This window comes from Cryptomeria japonica, chromosome 5 (assembly GCF_030272615.1).
Source record: "Cryptomeria japonica chromosome 5, Sugi_1.0, whole genome shotgun sequence".
Lineage (NCBI taxonomy): Eukaryota > Viridiplantae > Streptophyta > Pinopsida > Cupressales > Cupressaceae > Cryptomeria > Cryptomeria japonica.
In genome coordinates this window covers 34593850-34615615 of record NC_081409.1, presented here as the reverse complement: position 1 = coordinate 34615615, position 21766 = coordinate 34593850, and the positions used below count along the sequence as shown (strand labels likewise).

Here is a 21766-nt window from a genome sequence, read left to right as displayed (position 1 = left end):
CGAAATCAATATGGGCCATGGATGTAGCGATACTAATCTGATCAGGAACAACGAAAAATGAAGATTAGGTCTCAATATGAGGAGTAGGAACAAGGAGACAAGTCTCTAAACCAATGGAACATGCAAGACCTGTGATATACTCAAGCTCCTCCAAAGCATCATCATTAAAAGGTATGCAATTTGCATAATCAAAGGGAACGAGACAATTTGTAGCAAGATCCTATGGCAATGGAGCGATATGAGGGTCTCCAAGAATCTCCCATAGTCTAGTCCAAAGTATGTGGGGGCAATCAATGTCTGATACAACACACATAGTGTCATGATCAACACTAGAACAAATCAATCCTACAACATGATCTATGATATTGCCGATGCTGATCTACTCCTTGGGTTTCTGGTTCAAGTATGAGTCCATAAAGATAAGGCAAAAGACAGCCACCTAAGATGTGTCAGGATGTTGATTTGCCAAAAGTCATTATTATCCTTATTTAGGAGTACCACAAATTGATGAACTAAAAAAATCATGATACATCCTCAAGATAAAATCAAAGATCAATAACCTCAATGCATATAAAGTAGATCAAATGATGTCATCTCATGCAAACAAAACATTTCGAGGAGACAAGACATTTGAAATCACAACAAACTAAATACAAAACACTTAGAAAAAATTCTAGAGAAAGTGCATGGATAGATGTGAATAACTCTAAAATACTTTTCAATCACCGCAAGAATCACAAAAATTGAGGATATAGGCAAAAAGTTATGACCTCAAAAGCAAAAAAGTGATAATTTGACTTCAATAGACGATAAACTTTACCAATAGAAAAATCTAATGGACCACCACTGAAAGTACGCAGAACCAACTTTTTGGTGACATCTCGTCTGCAAAAAAAATATTGTACACCCATGTTATGTCAAAAAAACTACTACTCTAAGCAAGATTGAAGGGAGATTGAAGGGGTCTACAGGTCCCCTAGTAGTGTTTGTGTGGTAAGTTGGTTATCTTTCAACGCCACTATTGGCAGCGATGGTCCGATCAGCTACAGAACAATGGACCAGAGGCACTAATCGTGACCCTGATTAGGAGATTCTCGTGACCAAAGGCTAACATCTCCCAACCACACCTACACCACCAACAATTGGGAAATTCCAGGTAGTAAACTTGTCAGCACTAAAAAAAAACCCACATAGGAAACCAAAATCAAAACAAAAAAAGCAAAAACCGATCAGCACAAAAGTTTCCCCAACACCAAAAAAATCAAAATATCACCACTACTTTTATTTCTACAGAATTTGTATTCCTACAACAGCAATGACGGTTGCAGCATGGCATGTATGACCCCTACGATGTATGGATTTTTACATTGTATAGATTTTTAATGTTGAATTTTTTTGGACTCGTTAATAAAAATTGCCAAAAATTTCCTTGCTCGAACTTGAGCATTTGGACAATCAATCTTAGGGTTTTTGAGTGTTATCGACTCAACAATGATATATGTTTTGCTTCAAAATGCACCAATTTTTCCCTCAAAGTCAAATCTCCCAAAAAACAGACAATAAGTCACAAATCTAGTGCTCTGATACCATGTTGGAGTTGATTGTTGAACCACAAAACTCCAAAAATCACCTACAACCAAAATACCTATCACATGAAGAGAGAAAAATTCATTGATTGTGCTATGCAACCTTGAGAAATGAATTGATGCAAAAGGGCTCCATGATTGAGCTTTTGTATTGAATTAATTGGATTGGATTATTACAATGATGAATAATGAATCCATGTGGAAGGAAAAAGAAAAAAGCAACCTAGATGAAAGCTTAGGTGAGGATTAACTTAAATCATGCCATGTATCCTCATCCTATGCTATGAGACGAAAAAACACATGACCTAAAAATAGAAAAGAACTCCTAAGTTTAGCTTAAGTGTAATAGAGTAAAAAAGGGACCTAATTACTTAATAAAATAGGTGATTATCCTATTTATTCTAACACAAGATACACAGATTAAATACATTACACAATATATACATAGGGAAAACCCTTCCAAGTTAAAAACACCAAAAAACCATCATTCCATTATAATACAACTACAAAACGATCTATTAAAACAAAGACCGGACCTAGGGAAACACTTCTTACTTCCACATGACCAATGATACCTCGTGTGCATAGTGATAAAATTCACCATTAATCTCCAAATAGATAGCTATGACTTCTACTCTAAGAATAAGTGATTGCAAGATGTAATCTTTATTACAAAATTCTATCCCCTATTGAATCTAAAACCATGTGATCCTCAATTACACTAATGGTAAAAATCACCACAAACTAACACTTCAAAGCTCACGTCCCTAACATGAGAACTACTGATAGGCAATCTAACAATAGCTGATTTCGAGCTACAAATTGAGGAAACACTAAGAACAGCAGAAAGCAAAAAACATAATATGGGCTAAATAAACTTTTCTAGAAGGTGGTTTTGAAGTTGATTCTAGTGAAGCTATCCTTTGTGTTGATGAGATCTAGTAAACCTTTAAAAGACACTTAAATTCTGATGATTCAATTTGACACATAATTGAATCAAAACACTCCTCACTGATTATATTATCTTTACAGCAATCACACATTGAAATTCACCATCTGAATAACATTCTTTATCTATTGCCATCATTAACAATCACATTGATCTGAATCTCAAATCTTGCTTTGCTTTACAAGACTTTTGAGTGGTACAACAATGAACAAATACCCCACTGCAGCAGCAACTTTTGAAACATTCCTCCCGATAATACCTCAAATTAGCCTTCCAAACTGCAAAAATTAGAAGCAAAGGACTGTTTCCTAATATGAACAGCTGCATGAATTTTTGTTTGTGTATTTGAATGGTTGAAGGCATTACTAAATATGCAATCCATACTTTTGAATGTTTATTCTATTAACATGTGCTGATCCAGCTAAAGAATAGCTCTAACTTTTATGATTTGTTTTTATTTTTAAAACCAAAATTGAATGTTTTATGTTTTTGCATGCCAAATCATCTTTGAAAGGGGGAAATTAGGACTATCAATGACTACTTTTAGAAGATGTCTTGGTCGTGATATTTAGAAAGGTCAACATACTTTTAGAAAAGACAGAAATTATAAGGATGAATGTCATTTTTTGAAGATAGCAAAATAGAAGACATCACAAAGTTGTGCGTGTGATGAATATTCTAAGAGGCACAATTTACTTGCATAAACTATTGCTTCTTTGAGGAATAGTAAATGACAAAAGACACAAAATAGTGCACTATTCCTTGCGCAGAATTCACTTGATGACTGGATTGCTAGCTCATGTCTTTTAAAACTTCTTATTTTTGGTGCAAGTTATAGTTTGCAATGCCTGATAGAAAATGTGCCATAACATAAACCAAATTTGCCTTTTCCTTGGAGCAGTTCCCTTTGTTGACCAGATTGCCACCTCACATATCATGACAAAATAACTTTGCATTTTGCAAAAGACTCCTCCCTTTGGTATGATTCATTTGTTAAAATTGTCATGCTACTTTGGGAGTGGTTCTCTTGCTGGCTATATTATCAAACATGTGCACCATCCTTATCTAATTCTTTGATTAGGTACAACTTTCTTAAATAAAATCCTTCTCTCTTTTTATTCCTTGAGCATCAAAAACAACTCATGTCTTATCTCTTGAGTGCTACTTTATTATATGAATATGCAATATGAAAGTGTGCCATACCATTTCACCTTTCCTTGGAGTGATTCACTTGACAATATCATCATGTTGGCTCGTAACATTAGCATTCTAAAAGTGTGCTTCTAAACTTTTTATTTGCCAATATATTTTTTTGCAGATCAAGTCGTCTTCAACATAAATAAGAACTTACTTTAATCTCAAAAAATATGCAACCACAATCAACCTGCAAAAACTGTTAGTTTGAAATACTAGTTTGACACAACACCTTTACCACTCATCTGGAAAACATCACCAATGATTTAGATTTGACGCATGAGTGATTGATAAATCAATCACAAAAGCAAGTATCAAAGTGGTACCAGTATAAAGTTTCAGACGGATACAACAATAATTATCCTTATCAGAAATCCATTAGAATATTTTCAAATTTATGGTTTTGAAATTTGTCAACAAAATTGTATAATAGGCTTGCTTGCTGAGCAAGAAAAATATTCATAGCATAAAAGTTGCAATTAGCTTTTTTATTACTCCTAATACAAAACTCTATAAACACTTATAAGTTAGTGCCATTTGTACTTAGATTTTAATGAATGGAATTTGGTAAGCCTATTATGTAGCTAAAATTATATTCAAGCATTTTATGGTCTTTTGTGTGGATTGTTTAGGTAAATCAAATTGCTTTCCTTGAGAATTGCAGGTTTTATATTGCTAATTTCATTGAAGTGTGGTTGTTGCAACTCTGAATGCAGTTTCCTTCGTTGATTTGTTTAATTTGTCTGTGTCCTTTGTTTAAATTAGTTCATCTTTGTGCTGTACTCACACTTTTCTTGTCTTTGCTTTTAGCCGAAATGGGCATTTATTAGCTGCTGTAGGTTGTTTTCTTTAAGAAAAATGGCAAAATTTCTCATAGCACTGTGTGCTTGCTCCAGGACTAAAATGATAGGTATCTAGTTAACTACACTTTGAAATGTGCGTTTGAAACCCCAAGTTAAATTGTACTCATTGTAAAAATCAAGAAGTCATTTGCTTAGGTTCTAGGATTTTGGTTATATTTTTTTGTTATAGAGAGCTTCCTACTCCAATTTGAAAAGAGGATTATCCTCACACACTGTTCCATTTTGTTTTGCCCCAAGAGGTGCAAATTAAAAAGCTATCACTGATCAAGTGCCAAAGCTTTGTTCTGTAATTCTCATCTTAAACTAATTAAGAAAACCATCGTAACATTGCTTCAATCAAGATATCCCACAGTTCTTTATTTGAAACATACAATACATTCTTCTTCAGATCTTACTCTAGGTAAACAAGAGTTTTCGGCATCTAAATGCCAAAAGAACATTCCCATATTACAAGAATTCTTTTGCCATAGACCCAGAAAGAGGACATGAAAATAAGAACAACGCAACTAAATGAACATGATATTGAGACCTGAATTAAGGGGGGGATATAATTCTAGACAGTTATGTTTTCAATAAATGTAATTCTAGAATAAAGAGCAATCATTTCAGTGGGAATTAGCATACATGCACCTTGACCATGGCTAGTTGGTAAATAAGCTTTTATTAAGTTCAAGTTGTGTGCTATTATAATCTGTGTCAAAAGAGGGCAAATGTTTCAAATTCTAACTTGATAACAGGATGATTTGGTTCTATCATAAGTACTTTGTGGTCAGCTTTCCCAAATCTGAAACCTCATTGACATCTTTCATGAGTCAATTGGAAAAATTGACTAGTTTTCATTTTAAAGTTCACAGTTCCTGCAAACTCAGAATTTGCAGCTCCTCCGAACTCAGAATTTGTAACTAGCCTCCTACAACCTTGCAATTGGCAGCTCCTCTAAACTTAGAATTTGTAATGTGAACATGGTTTGGCAGCACCTACAAACTTGGAATTCACAGTTCTGTTCGCAATTCACTTGACAGCTCTAGTGCATGCAGAATTTGCACCTCATGTGAATAATACTGGAAAATTATACTTGGCACCTCCTGCACAGTACAAATCAAAAAACCAGCTATTGAGCTCCACAGGTGCTACACACTAAACCATGTCAGTAGAAGAATCCACATCACCAGAATGACACTTCATCTTCTATTTCCAATAACTTCCAAGAAGGGAGATGAATAGTTGGATCATAAACCATTTCTACGGAGATTTTAATTGTAGTTCTTCTCTACCATACATTCCCAATGCCCACACAATCCCTTATTCAAGACAATTGGGCGAGCTTGTTTTACTAATTCCCGTTGCATGTTTAATACAATCTGTAGATTAATTGAGTGGATCTCTCCCTTGAAGTTCGTAGGTTCTTCACAATGCAATTACTAGGCGCAACGTGGATTGTTATTAGGCTCACATAGTTTGATGGTCACAGTGGCATGATTGTTAATGAAAAGTGATAGGGATTAGAGTATTACATGAATTATTTGAATATAAAAGCTGTATGTCAATAATTCTGCTTGCATTTTTTCAGAATGAAAAAATCAGTGAATCAATTGTGGAAAATAACACGCATACCACAAATGCCTGGTAATGGAGTTATATGTAGGAAGAGGATTAGCTCCATTTCTAAGTGGAACCCCAACATCCAATATGATGAATTCAAGGTGAATTTTAAGCTTTTGAGGGAGGCACTCAGATGAAGGAACTTGAAAAAGATGACCAAGAACAAAAATGCTTGATGGAATGATTTGATGCCATGAAGCATCAGGGTAAAGAGGTCTTGAGAGTTTAGACATCTCAAAGAAAATTAAGGCTCTTTCCCAAGTAGAACCACAAGGCTGCATCTCTATTCCCATTGGAATTGTAAAAGAGCTGCTATCGCATGATTAGTCAAGGCTACCATACAAATAAGAAATCAGATGCTTGCAAAGTAGCATCTTGACACAAGCTATAATCATTTGGACATCCAAATCTATAGAGTGCTCTATGCTCATAGATCCAAACTAATAAACTTTCACACGTAGCCTTTTTGTTTTGTATCTTGCCGGTAGCAGTGGGAGCTATTAATGATAATATCATTCATACCAGCTCTTAATCCTTTCTAGAAAAGCTGTTTTATCCTCAAATTTATCTATTTGGAAGAAAACTATCTAATGACAAAAAAAAAAAATCATTTATCAACATAACATTTTACATGGCAAAGATTTACTGTAAGTATGAGGATAATATTTAATATTTCACATCCAGATCTACACTAAATATTTCTGCAAGTGCCAAGAAACATTCTCAAAAAGTATAAGCATATTACTACACTTAGAAATCCAATACCAGGATGGGTTCATAAAATGCATATAATAAAGTATGCAATTAAGAAAATATTGTATCCTTGTCTACAATACCATAATTATGCATACCTTGTCCATTTGTTTGCCAAGACATCATAGCAGTGAACATCAGCTGTTGCCCCTGCTAACCCTACAACTCAAGCAGAGATGGCAATCAAATTTCCCATATTGCTTGCCAATGATTTAGTACCCAAAATCCTAGAGAAAAATTGAAAAAAAATGACCAACACCATCATGAATACTACATAACATGAAGAAAAAAACTATGTTCCAAATGATATATTTCTCTTGAGCTTGTCTTAACTGTAGACAGATCAAAAAACTTGCTAGAAGAATATAACCATGTACTGCAATCTTGAAAATCCGATGTATTCATAAAAAGATAATGTTAAGCTGGGCAAAATTCAAATAAAGTACAAAATAAGGAAATTTTAAAATTTGAAAGTGATTTTCCTAATTGCAAGGGGAAAATTGGGTTGTTTTCCAAAATGTCCCTACCCCAAAAATTTACAGATAAGCCTTGTTTTTGCTGCTTGGGTAGAATGGCATGCCAACATATGTTGTTCTCATAAAGAGATGCATGTTAAAAAGTATAAATAAAATGGTAGATTGCATGTGATAAAAGCCAAAGGTAAATGCAATTTGTAGCAGTCCAGTGCAGCTGATCTGAAGTGATATACCAAATATTTTGTTTTTTCTATAATTATTAATTAATGATAAATCACAATGCTTTAAATACTTTGTCAATATTTTTCTTCAATTTGCAGCTAGAATACAAGTCCTCTGTTTTCTCCAGAAAATGCAGGTAAAGCACAAACCTTAAGCAAAATATTCATGAAGTTCATTCAACATTTATACAAAGATGGAAAAAACTTAAATGATTACACATAGATGGGCAAAATTTACATTTAGCACCAAAAGATTGAATCAACAGTTATAAAAAACCCGAAAATGTAAACTGAATGGTAAACTCTCCAAACAGATCAAGTTACAATATATTTTTCAGATTTCCCTTTTAAAATTTAATATGAAACATAAAAGGCAGTGGTGAAACATAATAGAGTGCAAAAACCTAAGTGCATAGTAAACAAATCAAATGCATGAAAAAATGCAAATAAATAGGTTAAATAAAGAAAAAATTACATATAGAAAGACGGCATGAAATATGTACAACATACATTCCCTAGAACTAATCTAAGTGGCAATACAAAAAACATATATCCACGTAGATATCACAAACAAATCATCTAAGCCATTAAATACAAGGTAACTGTTGTATTCTAACTTGTAGATAAGATACAAATCTTCCTCTTAAATAAAATAAATGAAGGTATTTAACCATTACAAACAGCTTTAAAAAATTTAAATAAATGAAAAAAAGGGAACTTAGAAGGTAAAATATAAAAAGTATATGCATAACTACAGAATCAAATGAAGGTCACTTGATGAAGCCTTAGTGCTTTGTAAGATCTTTTATCCTGTCTCCTTTGTGCACTCTCATAGGGAAGGTAACAAGGTGGCTGATGACACTCTCACATATGCGAGAATCACTCAAGATCCTGTCTCTACGCTTAGCAGTGAGATCAGTGATTTGTGGCCTTTGTTCAGAAGGTAATTATTGGATGATAGGCCACCTTGATTTCCTTGTTGGCATGTTGCCTTTCCAACCCCTTGTTGGCTTGTACTTTTAGATTAGCTTCTTGTTTCAATGTGACACTTTGGTCATTCCCTAGAGCGGTATTGTACTGAATATGTTTTCATTTATGATGGTTATTTATACCCTATCCTGCCACCCATGCTCACATGAACTGTTCTCCCTTTTTATATCATGACAAGTTGTGGCTTTGGTGTAATTTTTCTAGCTTACATGGCTACTTGTTTACTGGTGTCTGCTTTTTAGTGAAGGTTAAGTAGCATTTGCCTATGTCTGCTCGTCATTTTTATGGCTCCTACGCATTTTTCCTTTGTTGCAAAGAACCCATGTCTATGGAAGGTGTGGTTCATCAGCTACACTCAGGTTTTAAATGCCTCTTCCAATCTCTATTGAATACAGTAAAGATTTTTTGGAACAAGTGGATCTTGTGGACAATTGTATTATCCCGAATGGAATATTTTGATCCTCTCATGATTTTATATACCATTGTAATATCCCCAATTTGTGGTTTGCAATTTCCTGAATTTTGGGTCAAACAAACTTGCAGCTTCCTTCAAAGACACGCCAGCTAAAACTCGTGATTCCTCTTCAAAAGCTCACAGCAACCAATAAAGTATGGCATTTAGCATCACCTAATATATGGGAATTGCCTCATGGCAAGTTCTCATTGCTACGACTGCCTAGTTAAATGCTGCGATTATCTTTATAACCCGCTGCAATCACCTTTTGCTCTATGCAGCAAGGTTGTGATCAGTTATTCATATTGTACGGCAGGCATAGACAAGTTTAAATATGGTTTAGCACTCTTAAATAATGCTGTGATCCTCAACTTCATTTTTATAATGTGTATGTTCTCTTTAGAATATTTATTGACCGATCACTGCAAACCAGTTATGAATTGTAGGTTTGAAAGAATACTTATTAAATTACAAACTAAGAATTAATAAAAATCTGCACAATGGTGATTTCTGTGTGAAATCACTCCTAGTGAATTGTGGGTTTCCGTCCTCCAATTCCAAACATAGAGGGTTTTCATCCTCAGGTTCCACGTTCAACAAAGAGTAGATATTAATAGAACGGTTTCTCAATATTATGCCTCCTCCTCCGTGCTTGGCCTCTCTTAAATAACATTTTCCCCCAAGAGTAATAATCAAATGCCCCCCTTGATCGATGTTATTAAGATAAATTTTAATTATTATTTCATAACATAACTTAACCCTTCATTGTTGCTGGAAATCACATTGTTTCCTTGTCTTGAGGACTTGCCAGGTATATTGCCAAGACTTTCATGTAATGGATTGCTTTTGAAATTAATTTTTCCAGAGTGCTAAGCGTGCTCCCTCAAGGCCTGTAGAATGATGATATTATCCTCCGTATTTGGAATCTGTAAAGGGTCTTCACTGTGATTCATTCATTACAGGCAACAGATAATATAATGTATTCTGACATATTTGAGTCTGTGTATCCTTCAGATCAAATACATTCTTAAAGCTGGTAAGCGATATACAACAGCCACCTTGGATGTTCTTGCACCTTTCCTTAATTCAACCGAAAGAGTTTCTTCCTTCTTCCTTGTGGAGTTAAATTTGCATCAGATCATTAACAATTTGAATTGAAAATAATCAAAGCCCATCACCTTAGTGCAAAATTCCCAAGATCTATAGGAAATGATGAGTGTTGGGATTGGTCTTGGTTTAATTTCCAAGAGGGGACATTACAACAATGATAAGCTTCATTCAAGAGCTTGAAATCTGTCTGACTTCAAAGCTAACTGCTAAGTCAAATGCAACGGTGATCTCAAAGTACCTATGAGGCTGGTTTGTTGGTTTGGTTCTTCTCCAACAACATGTATTTCCCAATGGTGGCAAGGACTGGTTTTACTGAGGCTGATCTTTTTTGAGGGGAGGCCAAAGAACAGGAGTTTGCAGCAGTCACTGGTATCAATGCTTAAAAGGAGCCTTCATCCATGTCGTTGGAAAATGATTTACAAGCCTTGCAAGTAGAAATCAAGGCTATGTTGGAATCTTTCCAAAACATGTCTTCGTTTTGCAATTGTCTTTGCGTGGTAGTTAAGAGTTTGCATGTTTCTCACAAGAAAGGAACTTTGGCGCTGGCAAGTGCTTTTACAATCCCTACTTTGGCAGGTGATGGTTCAATACATTACAAGAAGCACCGTGAGGTTATTCACAAAGTATGTTTCAACTCCCTGGCACACTAGTGGTGCAGGCAGTTCAGCTCCTAAGCAGGTGGTAGTTGCAGCCAACATCGAAAGTAATGTCTAAAGTGTTGGAAGCTTCCCCCGATTGTTTTGGAGGGTCTGGTGGCTGAGGAGTTGTATGTCTCTAATTCCTAGTTTTGTTTACAGCTAGCTTTTGTTTTTGTGCTGGCTGTGAATTCAGCTTCTCTGGCCTTCCATTTATGGGAAAGGCATTTTGACTAATTTATCAGGATTATAGTTAGTTCTTCCTTCTTGTAATTTCCAGAATATAGTTAGGCCTCTTATTGGCTGTTGTTGTAATGCTCATCCTTTTTGAATGTTTGTTTATCAGTATTTATATTACATGGGCAAGGGCCCTCTTAGATCCCCCTCTACTATTATCAAAAAAATATACATATACAAAAAATCCACCCTCAATGCAAATTTTAATTGCAAAACCGAAATTTGAAACTGAACAAATAAAGCAATTGTATGAAAAATGTAAATTAAAATCGTGTGCTTGCAACATGGGCTACAGTTGATTCAAATAGAAAAAACAAATGAACTTTAATTCTCAAAAAAAAACTTCTAAAATGTAAAACCTCCAAAGAGAATAAAGGAATTTGATGTAAGATAATGTTGTGACGTTTTCACACATCGCCCCATTGCAAATGGGGACCCCTGCTTTTTGCTTTCTAGGGTTTGTTCTTTTGGGTCTTTTAGGGTTTTGTCCGTTAGCCTTTGCATTTTGAGTGTCGCCCAAGGGACCACATGGATAGCAGGTCCGGCTTGAGTGATGTCCTGAACCTGAAAATTGGCTAAGTTTGGAAAGTCCTGATCCTGAAAATTGGCTAAGTCTGAAAGTCCTGATCCTGAAATTTGACTAAGTCTGGAAACTGAAAAACCTCCAAAAACTAGATTTTGCAATATAACTCCTGGAGGTCTGAAACCACTCTCAAACATCCTGAAAGTATATATGGAATATAACTTAAAGTATAAGTGACATTTCCTTCTTATACTTAAATGTTATATTCCATAGAATTATCCTGATAGAGAGTTCAAAAAGTCAAATTTCGCTCCTGTCCCTCACCAAGGGTTCAGGGCGAAAAAGCTTATTTGAGTCATTCCTGACCTTGTTTGGTCAAATTGAGACATCAAAGGCATGGTGGAGGACGAAATGAACGTGATAGAGCATCCAAACTTGATCAAAGACGATGAAATGATGGAGTTTTTGTCTAGAAAGGTAAAAGCGCTCCTGTCCCTCTCTGAAGGACCAGAGCGATTTTCTTTATATACACATTTTTAAACCTTTCTTGGGCTTGAACTCTTATTCATGGCGTATAACAAGATGATATCTTCCTTAGCCAAGATTTTCGAGATGAAGGATGAAGCACTTTGGCCTAGAAGACAAAAAGCGCTCCTGTCCCTCACTGAAGGACCATGGCATTTTTTACAAGATTCTCCTCTTTGTTTGAGATTTTGAGGCAAAGCCTGACTTGGATAGGAGAGAGAAATGATGTTTTATGCCTTAGACGCAATTGAGGGTTTTAAAGAACAAAGAAGTATGCCAAGATGTAAAAAGGCGCTCTTGTCCCTCTCCAAGGGACCAGGGCGAAAAACATGTTATCTAGCCTTTCTCGCCAATTTTGGACAAATCTAGGCCAAGGCACAAGTTTGAAAGGATGTTTAAAAAGCTTCGAGTAGGAATTGAGATGCAAGAGTTGCAAATTTTGATGACAATTGGCAAAAGCGCTCCTGTCCCTCTCCAAGGGACCAGGGCAAAATTTCCAAATGTGCCCATTTACCTTACATTTTGAGATAATATTTTTGTTTTCAAAACTCCAAAGAGAGTGGAGAATGATGTTCTACGCCTTTAGGATCATTTGAAGTTGAAGGGATTAAGAATTTGTGCAAAAAACCCAAAAGCGCTCCTATCCCTCACTGAAGGACCAGGGCGATTTTTACAAAACCAATAACTTCCCTCCAAAATTACGCTAAAGCAAGGTTGTGCAAGATGGAAAAGGTCTTCTAAAGCGTGGTGAACAAAGATTTGCTTTCAAAACTTGATAATCCTAGCCTAAAATGCAAAAAGCGCTCCTGTCCTTCACTGGAGGACCAAGGCGAAAATCTTTAGAACACCAATTTTGCCTTGCAAAAACAAGTTAAGCATGCATAGAATGGACGAAGGGGATCATTGCTTACCCCACAACGAGAATCGACAAATAAAAGGTGAAGGATCAAGACCAAAAGTGAAAAATCGCTCCTGTCCCTCTCCAAGGGTCCAGGGCGAAAAAAAATCCTAAAGGCACTTTCCTCCTAGAAATCAAGTGAAATTAAACTCAAAGCTCCAATTAAAAATGCCATTTTAGATGCCTAGATGAAGTCTTGGACAAGAAAATGAGGAATGCAAGGCCTAGATTGAGAGTTCGCTCCTGTCCCTCTCCAAGGGACCAGAGCGAAGTTAATGGCATTCATTATTTTTTTACCATATTTGGGCGTTAATATCCTCCAAATCGCATTAGATGCCAAATTGCTAACTTTGGAATATTTGAAAAAATTAATTAAATTGGCATTTAATAAATTAATTTAGGCCCTCAAAAAAATCGAATTTCTATTATAAAGGCATTTAAAATTAATTTTTGTGAAATTAAAAATTAAAAGTTGAGCGCACAAGGCATTATTTTGCCTTTATTTGACAAGTCGACCTACTCCTTTTGAGGTTTTATTTATTATTTCACCTTTTATTTGCTAGGTCAGCCTCATGGGTAAGTGGAAGGTGAGCGCTCTATATATTGAGGAGTGTTGCTTCACATTTCAAATCATTCAATCATTCCTTTTAAGTGCGAAATTCATCTTGAAGGCCATTGGAGAGGCGAATTTCTTGCTAAATTGGAGGATAATTTCCAGATGTTTTGAAGGTATTTGAAGGCGAATTTCCAGATTTTTGAAGAGGCTAGTGGAGTTTATTCTTTTTCAAGCTAGAGGAGGTGTAATTCATCCAAGGGAGGACTATAATCTAAGCTTGTCCATCGAAATCCGGTCTTCTCTCATCATTTTTTTTCAAAGTTTTGTACTTAAGCAATCAAAGAGGAGGTATGAAGAATTACTTTTTTTGAAGTTCTTATTCAAAACTTATTGTGATCCCATTGCAATTTTGTAAAATCTAAGTCTTGAAGATCCAAATTCCATTCATTATTAATTTGAAAATGTGTAATTCTTGATTTATCATGACTTTTTTTCAGATTGATATCTTAAGTTTTACCTTTGAAAGGTCTTAAATTTCATGCTTTAAGGTTTGATGCTCAAAAGACTAACTTTAATATTTTGTGAAGGCATCAAATGGAGATCCCGGAGTTGGAAGATCAAGCCAGATCAAGGACGGTCTCCTCCAAGAAGATCAAGCAAGGATAAGGGCGACCTCCTCCAGTTTAGCATCGACAAGGATGGCCTTCTTTGGACTAACATCATCAAGGGCGACCTCTTCTAATCCAGCATTCCAAGGCGGGGTACATCATCATCCTGCAAATCAAGGACACAAGAAGTCAGAGCAAAGGGTTCATTGAAGAAGCAGATAATTTCAGAAGAGTTAATTAAAGCGAGCTTCTCAGCAACATCAAGTTGAATATCTACCAAGTGGCAAGTGTCGGACGAGGTGGCATCCCAATCATCACTCCTCTAGTCGGATTGATCCACCTCAACATGTCCAGATTCAATGTACCTAACTCATGGGAGGTGGCACAAACTCTGATGTACTTACCCCGGCTATCCATTGGTCGATTTTTCCAGAGAGGACATGTGTCCAAGCAATACAATTTTATCATTGGTCAAGCATTAAATGTTATGTAATGGTTGTAACAAACCCTAATTAGGGTTTTCATCGTTGAATCTTGGCCATTGATCTCGAATTGATCTAAGCCATCGAATTGTATTGAGGGCACTATATAAGCCCCAACTATTCATTTTGTAAAGGCGGTTGGAAGCAGTTAATAGAAATTAGATAGAAAGCAGTTAGAAAGGAGTTAGTGAATAGAGAGTAGTTAGAAGGTGATTAGAATAGCAATTAGAGTAGAGTAGAGAGAGAAGGCAAAGATTGTTGCCAAGATGATGTTGTAAAAGACTTGTAACTTCATTGAAGAAATGGTGAAATTTATGGGTCGATTCGACAATTTGCATGGTCTCTATACTTCTCATATTTGATTTCGTGTTATTAGATGAGTGGAAGAAATGTGCTTGATCGATGGTGGAATTCGTATATCCATACTACTAGCAGTTTGTTAATTGCAAACTTGCCTTGCGTAGTCAACTGGAATCATTTAGCTTAAGCTTAACTTCAATTGTCGCTTCTTCATTGATATGCATCAACCTGATGGTGTCTATGCCTGCAGTGATGATTTGAACATCATAAAGCTTTCCTTCGAAGATCGCACTAACCTTGTGGAGATGGTCCTAGGATGTCAAAACAAGATCTAGTTAGAATTTCATCAAAGATCATTCATTGCTCTTACATTCTTAGTGTTAGGATTAGATCCTTTTCTCGCCCTCGTCTTTTTTCCTTTTTTTTCTTTTTTTTTTAATCTAAGGCAATAAAATCCTGTGTTCTAGCAATATTCAAAGCAAATCAGAAGTTCAGTCATCAATTTTAAGTCCCCTTGTGATTCCAGCAAATCACATCATACCACAGTGAGCTTATCCACACGTAGAGATCCTACATACAAGAACCTTGAAGTCATCCCGATTGATCCTTTTCGCAACATCTTCAGCATTCGGAGGCTTTACTCAAGAGAGGATAAGGTACCCTCAGGTATTTTATTCTGTGTTTGATAGTGTACAAAATACACGTCAACAGATAAATAATTAAAGATAAATAAACCTTTATGCAAACATCTTAAAATTATTTCAAAGACAAAAATTAAAAAAGGAGAATGTAAGTTGTTCATATCTTTTTAAACACCCACTTACACGAATGCATTGGAAAGGGAAAAGGTTTCACAAGCAGCATACACAGAAGAGAGATGAGATTCAGAATGCAAAGAGCATCAAGGCAAGAGAGGAAGATAACTGAGGAACTCTTCCCAGCCAAAGCCTTCTGTTAGCTCCAGCTATTCACCCAGTTTCAGATATAGTTTCACAAATCTCTTTAAAGAATGAAGAACTCGATTCAGAAGTTAACATTCCCAAGGAAAGAGACGCAATCGGCAAATTCATGTATATCGGGCAAGCACATCAGATTTGGGAAATATCTCTATCACTCTTGGAGGATTCCTTCTGTAAAGCAATTAAGGCTTCTTCACCAGGTTATTTCATTGTTATTTTTGGTTCTGCAAAATAAAGTAAGGAAATATTTAGAATGACCCGAGGCTTATGGATCATTCAAGACTGTATATAAAGGTCTGGAAAAAAGGCTTTTGAACCTAAAATGGAATTGCAGACCCATTTGTATAGATTATCAGGAAACTTTTGGAAACCCAACATGTTTGAAATTTGAACACATAGGAAACAATTTAAGAGAACAAACAATCTTCGAGAAAATAGTATTATGGAAAAATATACTAAAACAGGATTTCTGTCAGTTTATGCTCACATTTGTGTTAGTAAAGACCTAAATTCCCAATACAACACTAACAGAAGTGGTCAATTCAAATCGGACCTAATAGGGGGTTTCAACTGGACTCCTGTACTGATTTACAAGCGGTTAGATTTGATGCTCGTAGCATTGACAGCAATTTCATACTTTCAATGTCCATGGCCCTACTACACAGCCACGAAGGCTATTCAATTTTAAAATCTATTAAATTTTCGTGAAAATCTTAGTCTTCAGATTGATGGATTTTGAGAGAATAGTTTAATACCATCCTGCCCACTTATGAAAAGTCAGTTTGTAACACTTCAACCAATCCTCTTGTTGTTGTTGTGTAGCTAGGTCGGATCCCTTCTAGGGCCGACCTAGTGCACAAAATGTCAAGTGGCCTGTCGGCCTTGACATTTAGAAATCTCAGTTGTAATATCCAATTAAGGGCAGGCCCTAAATAGGGTGAATGATTAATATATAATTTGTAAATTGTAAATAGGTCAAGACCTATTTGATGTAACTTGTAAATAAAGTATTCAAATTCTTGTGACTTGGCGCCAAAATGAATAAGGCCGACCAAGGTTTGTTGTGGGCTTGAACTCATATATAAGTAAGATCATTTGAGGATCACAATGCAATCAACAAAGCGAATACTCCTACTTCTGCTGTGCAAACTTCCTAAACAGCGAATTAATCATCTAAGGCAGAGAACTATTCAGTGAATCATCTTCTAACTGTGCGAACTTATTCTCAGGCCTTCTGAATCCACTCTTAAGTCTACCGAGCCTGCTCCTAGGGTGTCGAACCTGCATCAAGGGTGCTGAACCTGATTCAAGGTTGCTGAATCTGCTCCAGACCTGAAGACATTCATCCTAGGGCATGCGAATATCGCCATATGGTCTGAAATCTGCATTCTGGGCAAGTTGATCAAGTCTAATCTGAGTTGTGAATCAGATAAGTTACTTGTATGCCCTAGAGGAGCTATGTTGTAATTTGCTGTTATATTTAACCTAATCAGATCTGAGATTTCTTGCTGGGTTTTTCACCTCCAAGAGGGAGGTTTTCCCAGGATAGCATTGTGTTATGTGTTGCATTTATATTTTCTTTGTTATTTTCTTTCAGTCTGATTACTAAAATCAACACTTGAGTTAAATCAATTCAAAGCTGAGATGGGCTTTTGGATGTTAAGCCAAAATCAGGTCCCTGCACTTGGAATAATAGAAGATGGATCTGAGATTTTAGATGAATAGTTAGAGGAATTCCTGGTGTGTATGGACTGAAGTCCAGAGTCAGATTGCTAACATGATTAGTTTGCATTCTTCTAGAATTGATTTAGAATCACTGACCTATCTCATTCATCATCAAAACTAAACTAGTCCCCTCAAAGGTGCCCTTTCAAATTTAATCTGTTGTGATTCAAAGATGAAAACCACAAAGACAAAATCAAAGAACAGGATTCTGTCAAAATAACAAGGTAAAAAATGTACACCATAGCTCATGAAATAAACTACCAAAGGCAAACTTAAAAGAACGGAATGCAAAACAATTTGGAGGTACTTTTGATAGAAGAAAAATTGTCGATATCGGGTCTTAAAATGTAAGGCTATCTTAACTAATGAGACTAAGCTGATAAGGAGCAAAACAGACCAATGCTAATGGAATAAATTCACTGTAAGCAAAAATCCAGGATCAGATGGCTAAAGAAATGTGATATAAATATTGGGTTCTTCCATTAATTTACTGTTCTCCAAAGAATACTGCAGTTTAGTTCAAGGATCCTCTCAAATGAGAGTAACAAAATGCTCAATGGTCCATTGACAGAGGATAATCTACAAGGCATTTTTAATGTCAAAGTACAAAATCTCAAAGGTCAGATGACCTTTGTGCAGCTTTCTTGCAATAGTTTGTGAGGATGTTGATGTGGTGATGGCAGTCCCTGAATCATGTGAAGGATACTAGAAAAGAAAATTCCTGAGTTCTTTCATGCATTGCATTCAATCTCTGCATGCATCATGAAGGTTTCGAAAAATAACTTGACTTAATCCTTCCTAGGATTACATAAAGAAGCAAGGACAATTTGTACAAAAATTCAGATTTTCCAAAATATTTTTAGCTCATAACTTCTAAATTCAATCTGTTCCCACAGAGAAGGCGGAGTAGCAATTAAATAAGATATGACCCATGGTAACTGACAGTCAATTAATCTGTTCTGGAGTTGTACTTAACAGATTCAGCTTCAATCCAGATTGGAGGAAATGGATCATGAGCTGCTTCACTACCCGAAGATTCTCCAATTTGGTTACTTTCCTATATCTAGCAGTCTCAGGCAAGGAAACCCAGTCTCTCATTTACTTTCCTTTATAGTAATTAATGATATTCATAAGCATAAAACACAAACATCACAAAATGGAGTCATGAACTACAGTAGAGAGGAACATGTATCACTCGACCCAACATCACTAGCCCCATGTGGGATCCTGTGCTTGTATATTAGACAAGTCTACAAACGCTGTTACAGCCATAGGGGCATTACTTAGAATAGAGATTGACTTTACAACCAAAGCATAAATTTGATAGAATAAAAAGTCAAAAGAATACACAAATGTTGCTTTCTCCATCTGGCATGGCCCAACTGATTTTTACTTTTTTCTTTTTAAAAATACATCAGAGGTCTAGAGGTGGCAGCCTCCAATGGGGACAAGGAGCACTGCCCCTTGCTGGGTTCTAGAAGCAGCACCCCTAGAACGCTCCTGATGATGATACAAAGCTAGGTCAAGGAGTGAAGCCATCCAAGCCCAATATAAAGCCTTTGCAACCACATAAACCTTCATGATACATGCCATTTTCACAATATTAACACTTTTAATCAAACTCCAAACCCTTAAAAAAATGTGAGTGGCAAAGCTATGGAGCAATAATTAGGCCGTCTATGTTTTTTGTCAATATCCTTTCTATTTTATGTTTCAATGGATTGTATTTTTACCTTCAGTTCTCTTTTTTTCTCCTTGCTTGTTCTTGCAAATGAAATGTATATCATTTTGAAATGTTAAAGATCATTTTATGTCTTTTAGGCTAAGTTACCGATTTGGGTACGGGTGTGGGTACGGGAACTGGAACCAGAACCCAGCATGGCAGTACAGCAAAAAAATTATATAGAGAGAGAGCCTTTGCAACCACTCAAACCTTCACGATGCATGCCATTTTTCACAATATTAACACTTTTAACCAAACTCCAAACCCTTAAAAAAATGAGAGTAGCAAAGCTACGGAGCAATAATTAAGCCGTCTATGTTTTTTGTCAATATCTTTTCTATTTTATGTTTCAGTGGATTGTATTTTTACCTAAAATTCTCTTTTTTTCTCCTTGCTTGTTCTCGCAAATGAAATGAATATCATTTTGAAATGTTAAAGATCATTTCATGTGTTTTAGGCTAAGTTACCAAATTGGGTACGGGCACAGGTACGGGAACCGGAACCCAGCATGGCGGTACAGCAAAAAAAAAAATTTGGGTACAGGTACATATACATGCATATATATATTTATGTTCAAAAATATAAATTATGAGAACAGTGATACTCATAATTGCCAAAATATAGAATATCTGACCTCATTCATAATTTGAAAAAAGGAAAAAAGAAAAAACTCAAGTCTCAAAATGTCATTACACAATGAAAATTCAAATTACAATCAATATTTAATATTCATATTCTTCTTCATCAGAAGCATCAAGGTCAACACCAACATTTGGATCAATTTCAATTGAACCACAATCAATTGGAATGCCACTCCCACTAGCTGTGTCAAGTGCAGAAGCTGGTTCAATTTCATTTTGCAAACATTTGACAAAATGCCAAATCATTAACAATACAAGAAACGTGATTTCACAAAACATAAACAAACAGCTGCTATATATGCATAATGTAAATCAATTGAAATCAATCTGATTAATGCTGATATAAAGTGTACTAACCCTGTGTTCACAGGTAAAGCTCACAAATACAACTGAAATGATATTTGATTGCTGGCATATTCTGATATAAAACGATACAGCTGGGACTGGATGGATAAAGGAAATGGCATACCCAAAATGATAAAGAGTGAAACTGAGGTTTTAACGTACCAAACTACACTTGGATAGGGCCCCGGGTACCCAGGCCGTACCCTGGGCATACCTGTACCAGGACCTACGCTTTACCAGCAGTACCCGGTAACATGGTGTTGACTTGGTCAGCACCTCCTTCGGGATTCGCGACATGTGCTTCCTCCCACCTCCCGTGGATCCTTGTCTCTGGCCGCTCTCCCATTCATTGACAGCTCGAGCTTTTGGCATAACGGCAGTGGTGATTCCAACAATTGGTATCAAAGAGCTGGGTTACACGTTCGAATCACAGGAGGCCTCCTTCATTCCATCAGTGTGGAACCCTCAGTCAGTGCCGAGGGGGAGATTGTTGACTTGGTCAGCACCTCCTTCGGGATTCACGACATGTGCTTCATCCCGCCTCCCGTGGATCCTTGTCTCTGGCCACTCTCCCGTTCGTTGACAGCTCAAGCTTTTGGTGTAACGGCAGCGGTGATTCCAACACATAGGTTTTAGGTTTAAATGTTATGAGTTTTTTTGCTTTTTTTACTTTCCATCTACCTGTCATGGCTAAGATTTGCAGAGAAGACTCGACAGGTGCCTAGTTCCCAAGTCTTCGAGACTAGTTTTGACCAGTTCACCTCACCTTGAAACTTGTCAAGTTTGGGCAAGTCCAGGTGAATCTAGTAACTATGGTTTCAAGAATCTGCACACAAATAATTGATACTTGATAGTACCAAGGAACAATAAATGCCTGGCCTCCCAGAATGAGAAGATATGCGAACTGACCATAAAATCTTCCTATATTAAAACATGCTTTTGGAAAAAATTACCAAAAAAGGGATTGGTAGAAGCAAAGCAAAATGCAAATCTTACAAGGTGGTCACTATGAAACAACTTAATTTCGATTGAACATTAACTAGCCTAGCAGAAGCGGGAAGAGTATTCAAAACTCTCCATTGCAGTTCTATCATAATTTATTATGAGGCATCCAAACGAATGTTTAACCATCTTACAAAAGATAGAGTTTCTAGAGGGAGGGAAGATAACAAAGGACATGGGGGTGAAGGATTTTGATAGTTGAAGCGGACATGTAGTTTGCAGTTGTAGCAACAATAAATTGAAATAGCCCAAACTAGCAAATAAACAAGGTCGTCCAGGAATGCTTCGCCTCAATCCAAATAAAAATTCAGTCCATTGAACATGTTAGGAGGGAGAATAACAAGGTAGCAAGCTAAGGAGTTTATCTCTATGAACCTGTACATACCAGTTTAAAAATAAAAAATAAACC

At 36.2% G+C, this 21766-nt stretch overlaps 1 protein-coding gene across 1 annotated transcript in view; it reads right to left on the bottom strand.

The window, feature by feature from the left end:
- Positions 1–21766, bottom strand: part of LOC131057444 (serine/threonine-protein phosphatase BSL3) — a 74202-nt gene that overhangs the window by 46728 nt on the left and 5708 nt on the right. Inside the window, exon 2 of the mRNA XM_057991631.2 lies at positions 7046–7106. Within this exon, the coding sequence (XP_057847614.1) occupies positions 7046–7106 (61 nt within the window). The remainder of the gene's footprint in view (positions 1–7045; positions 7107–21766) is intronic.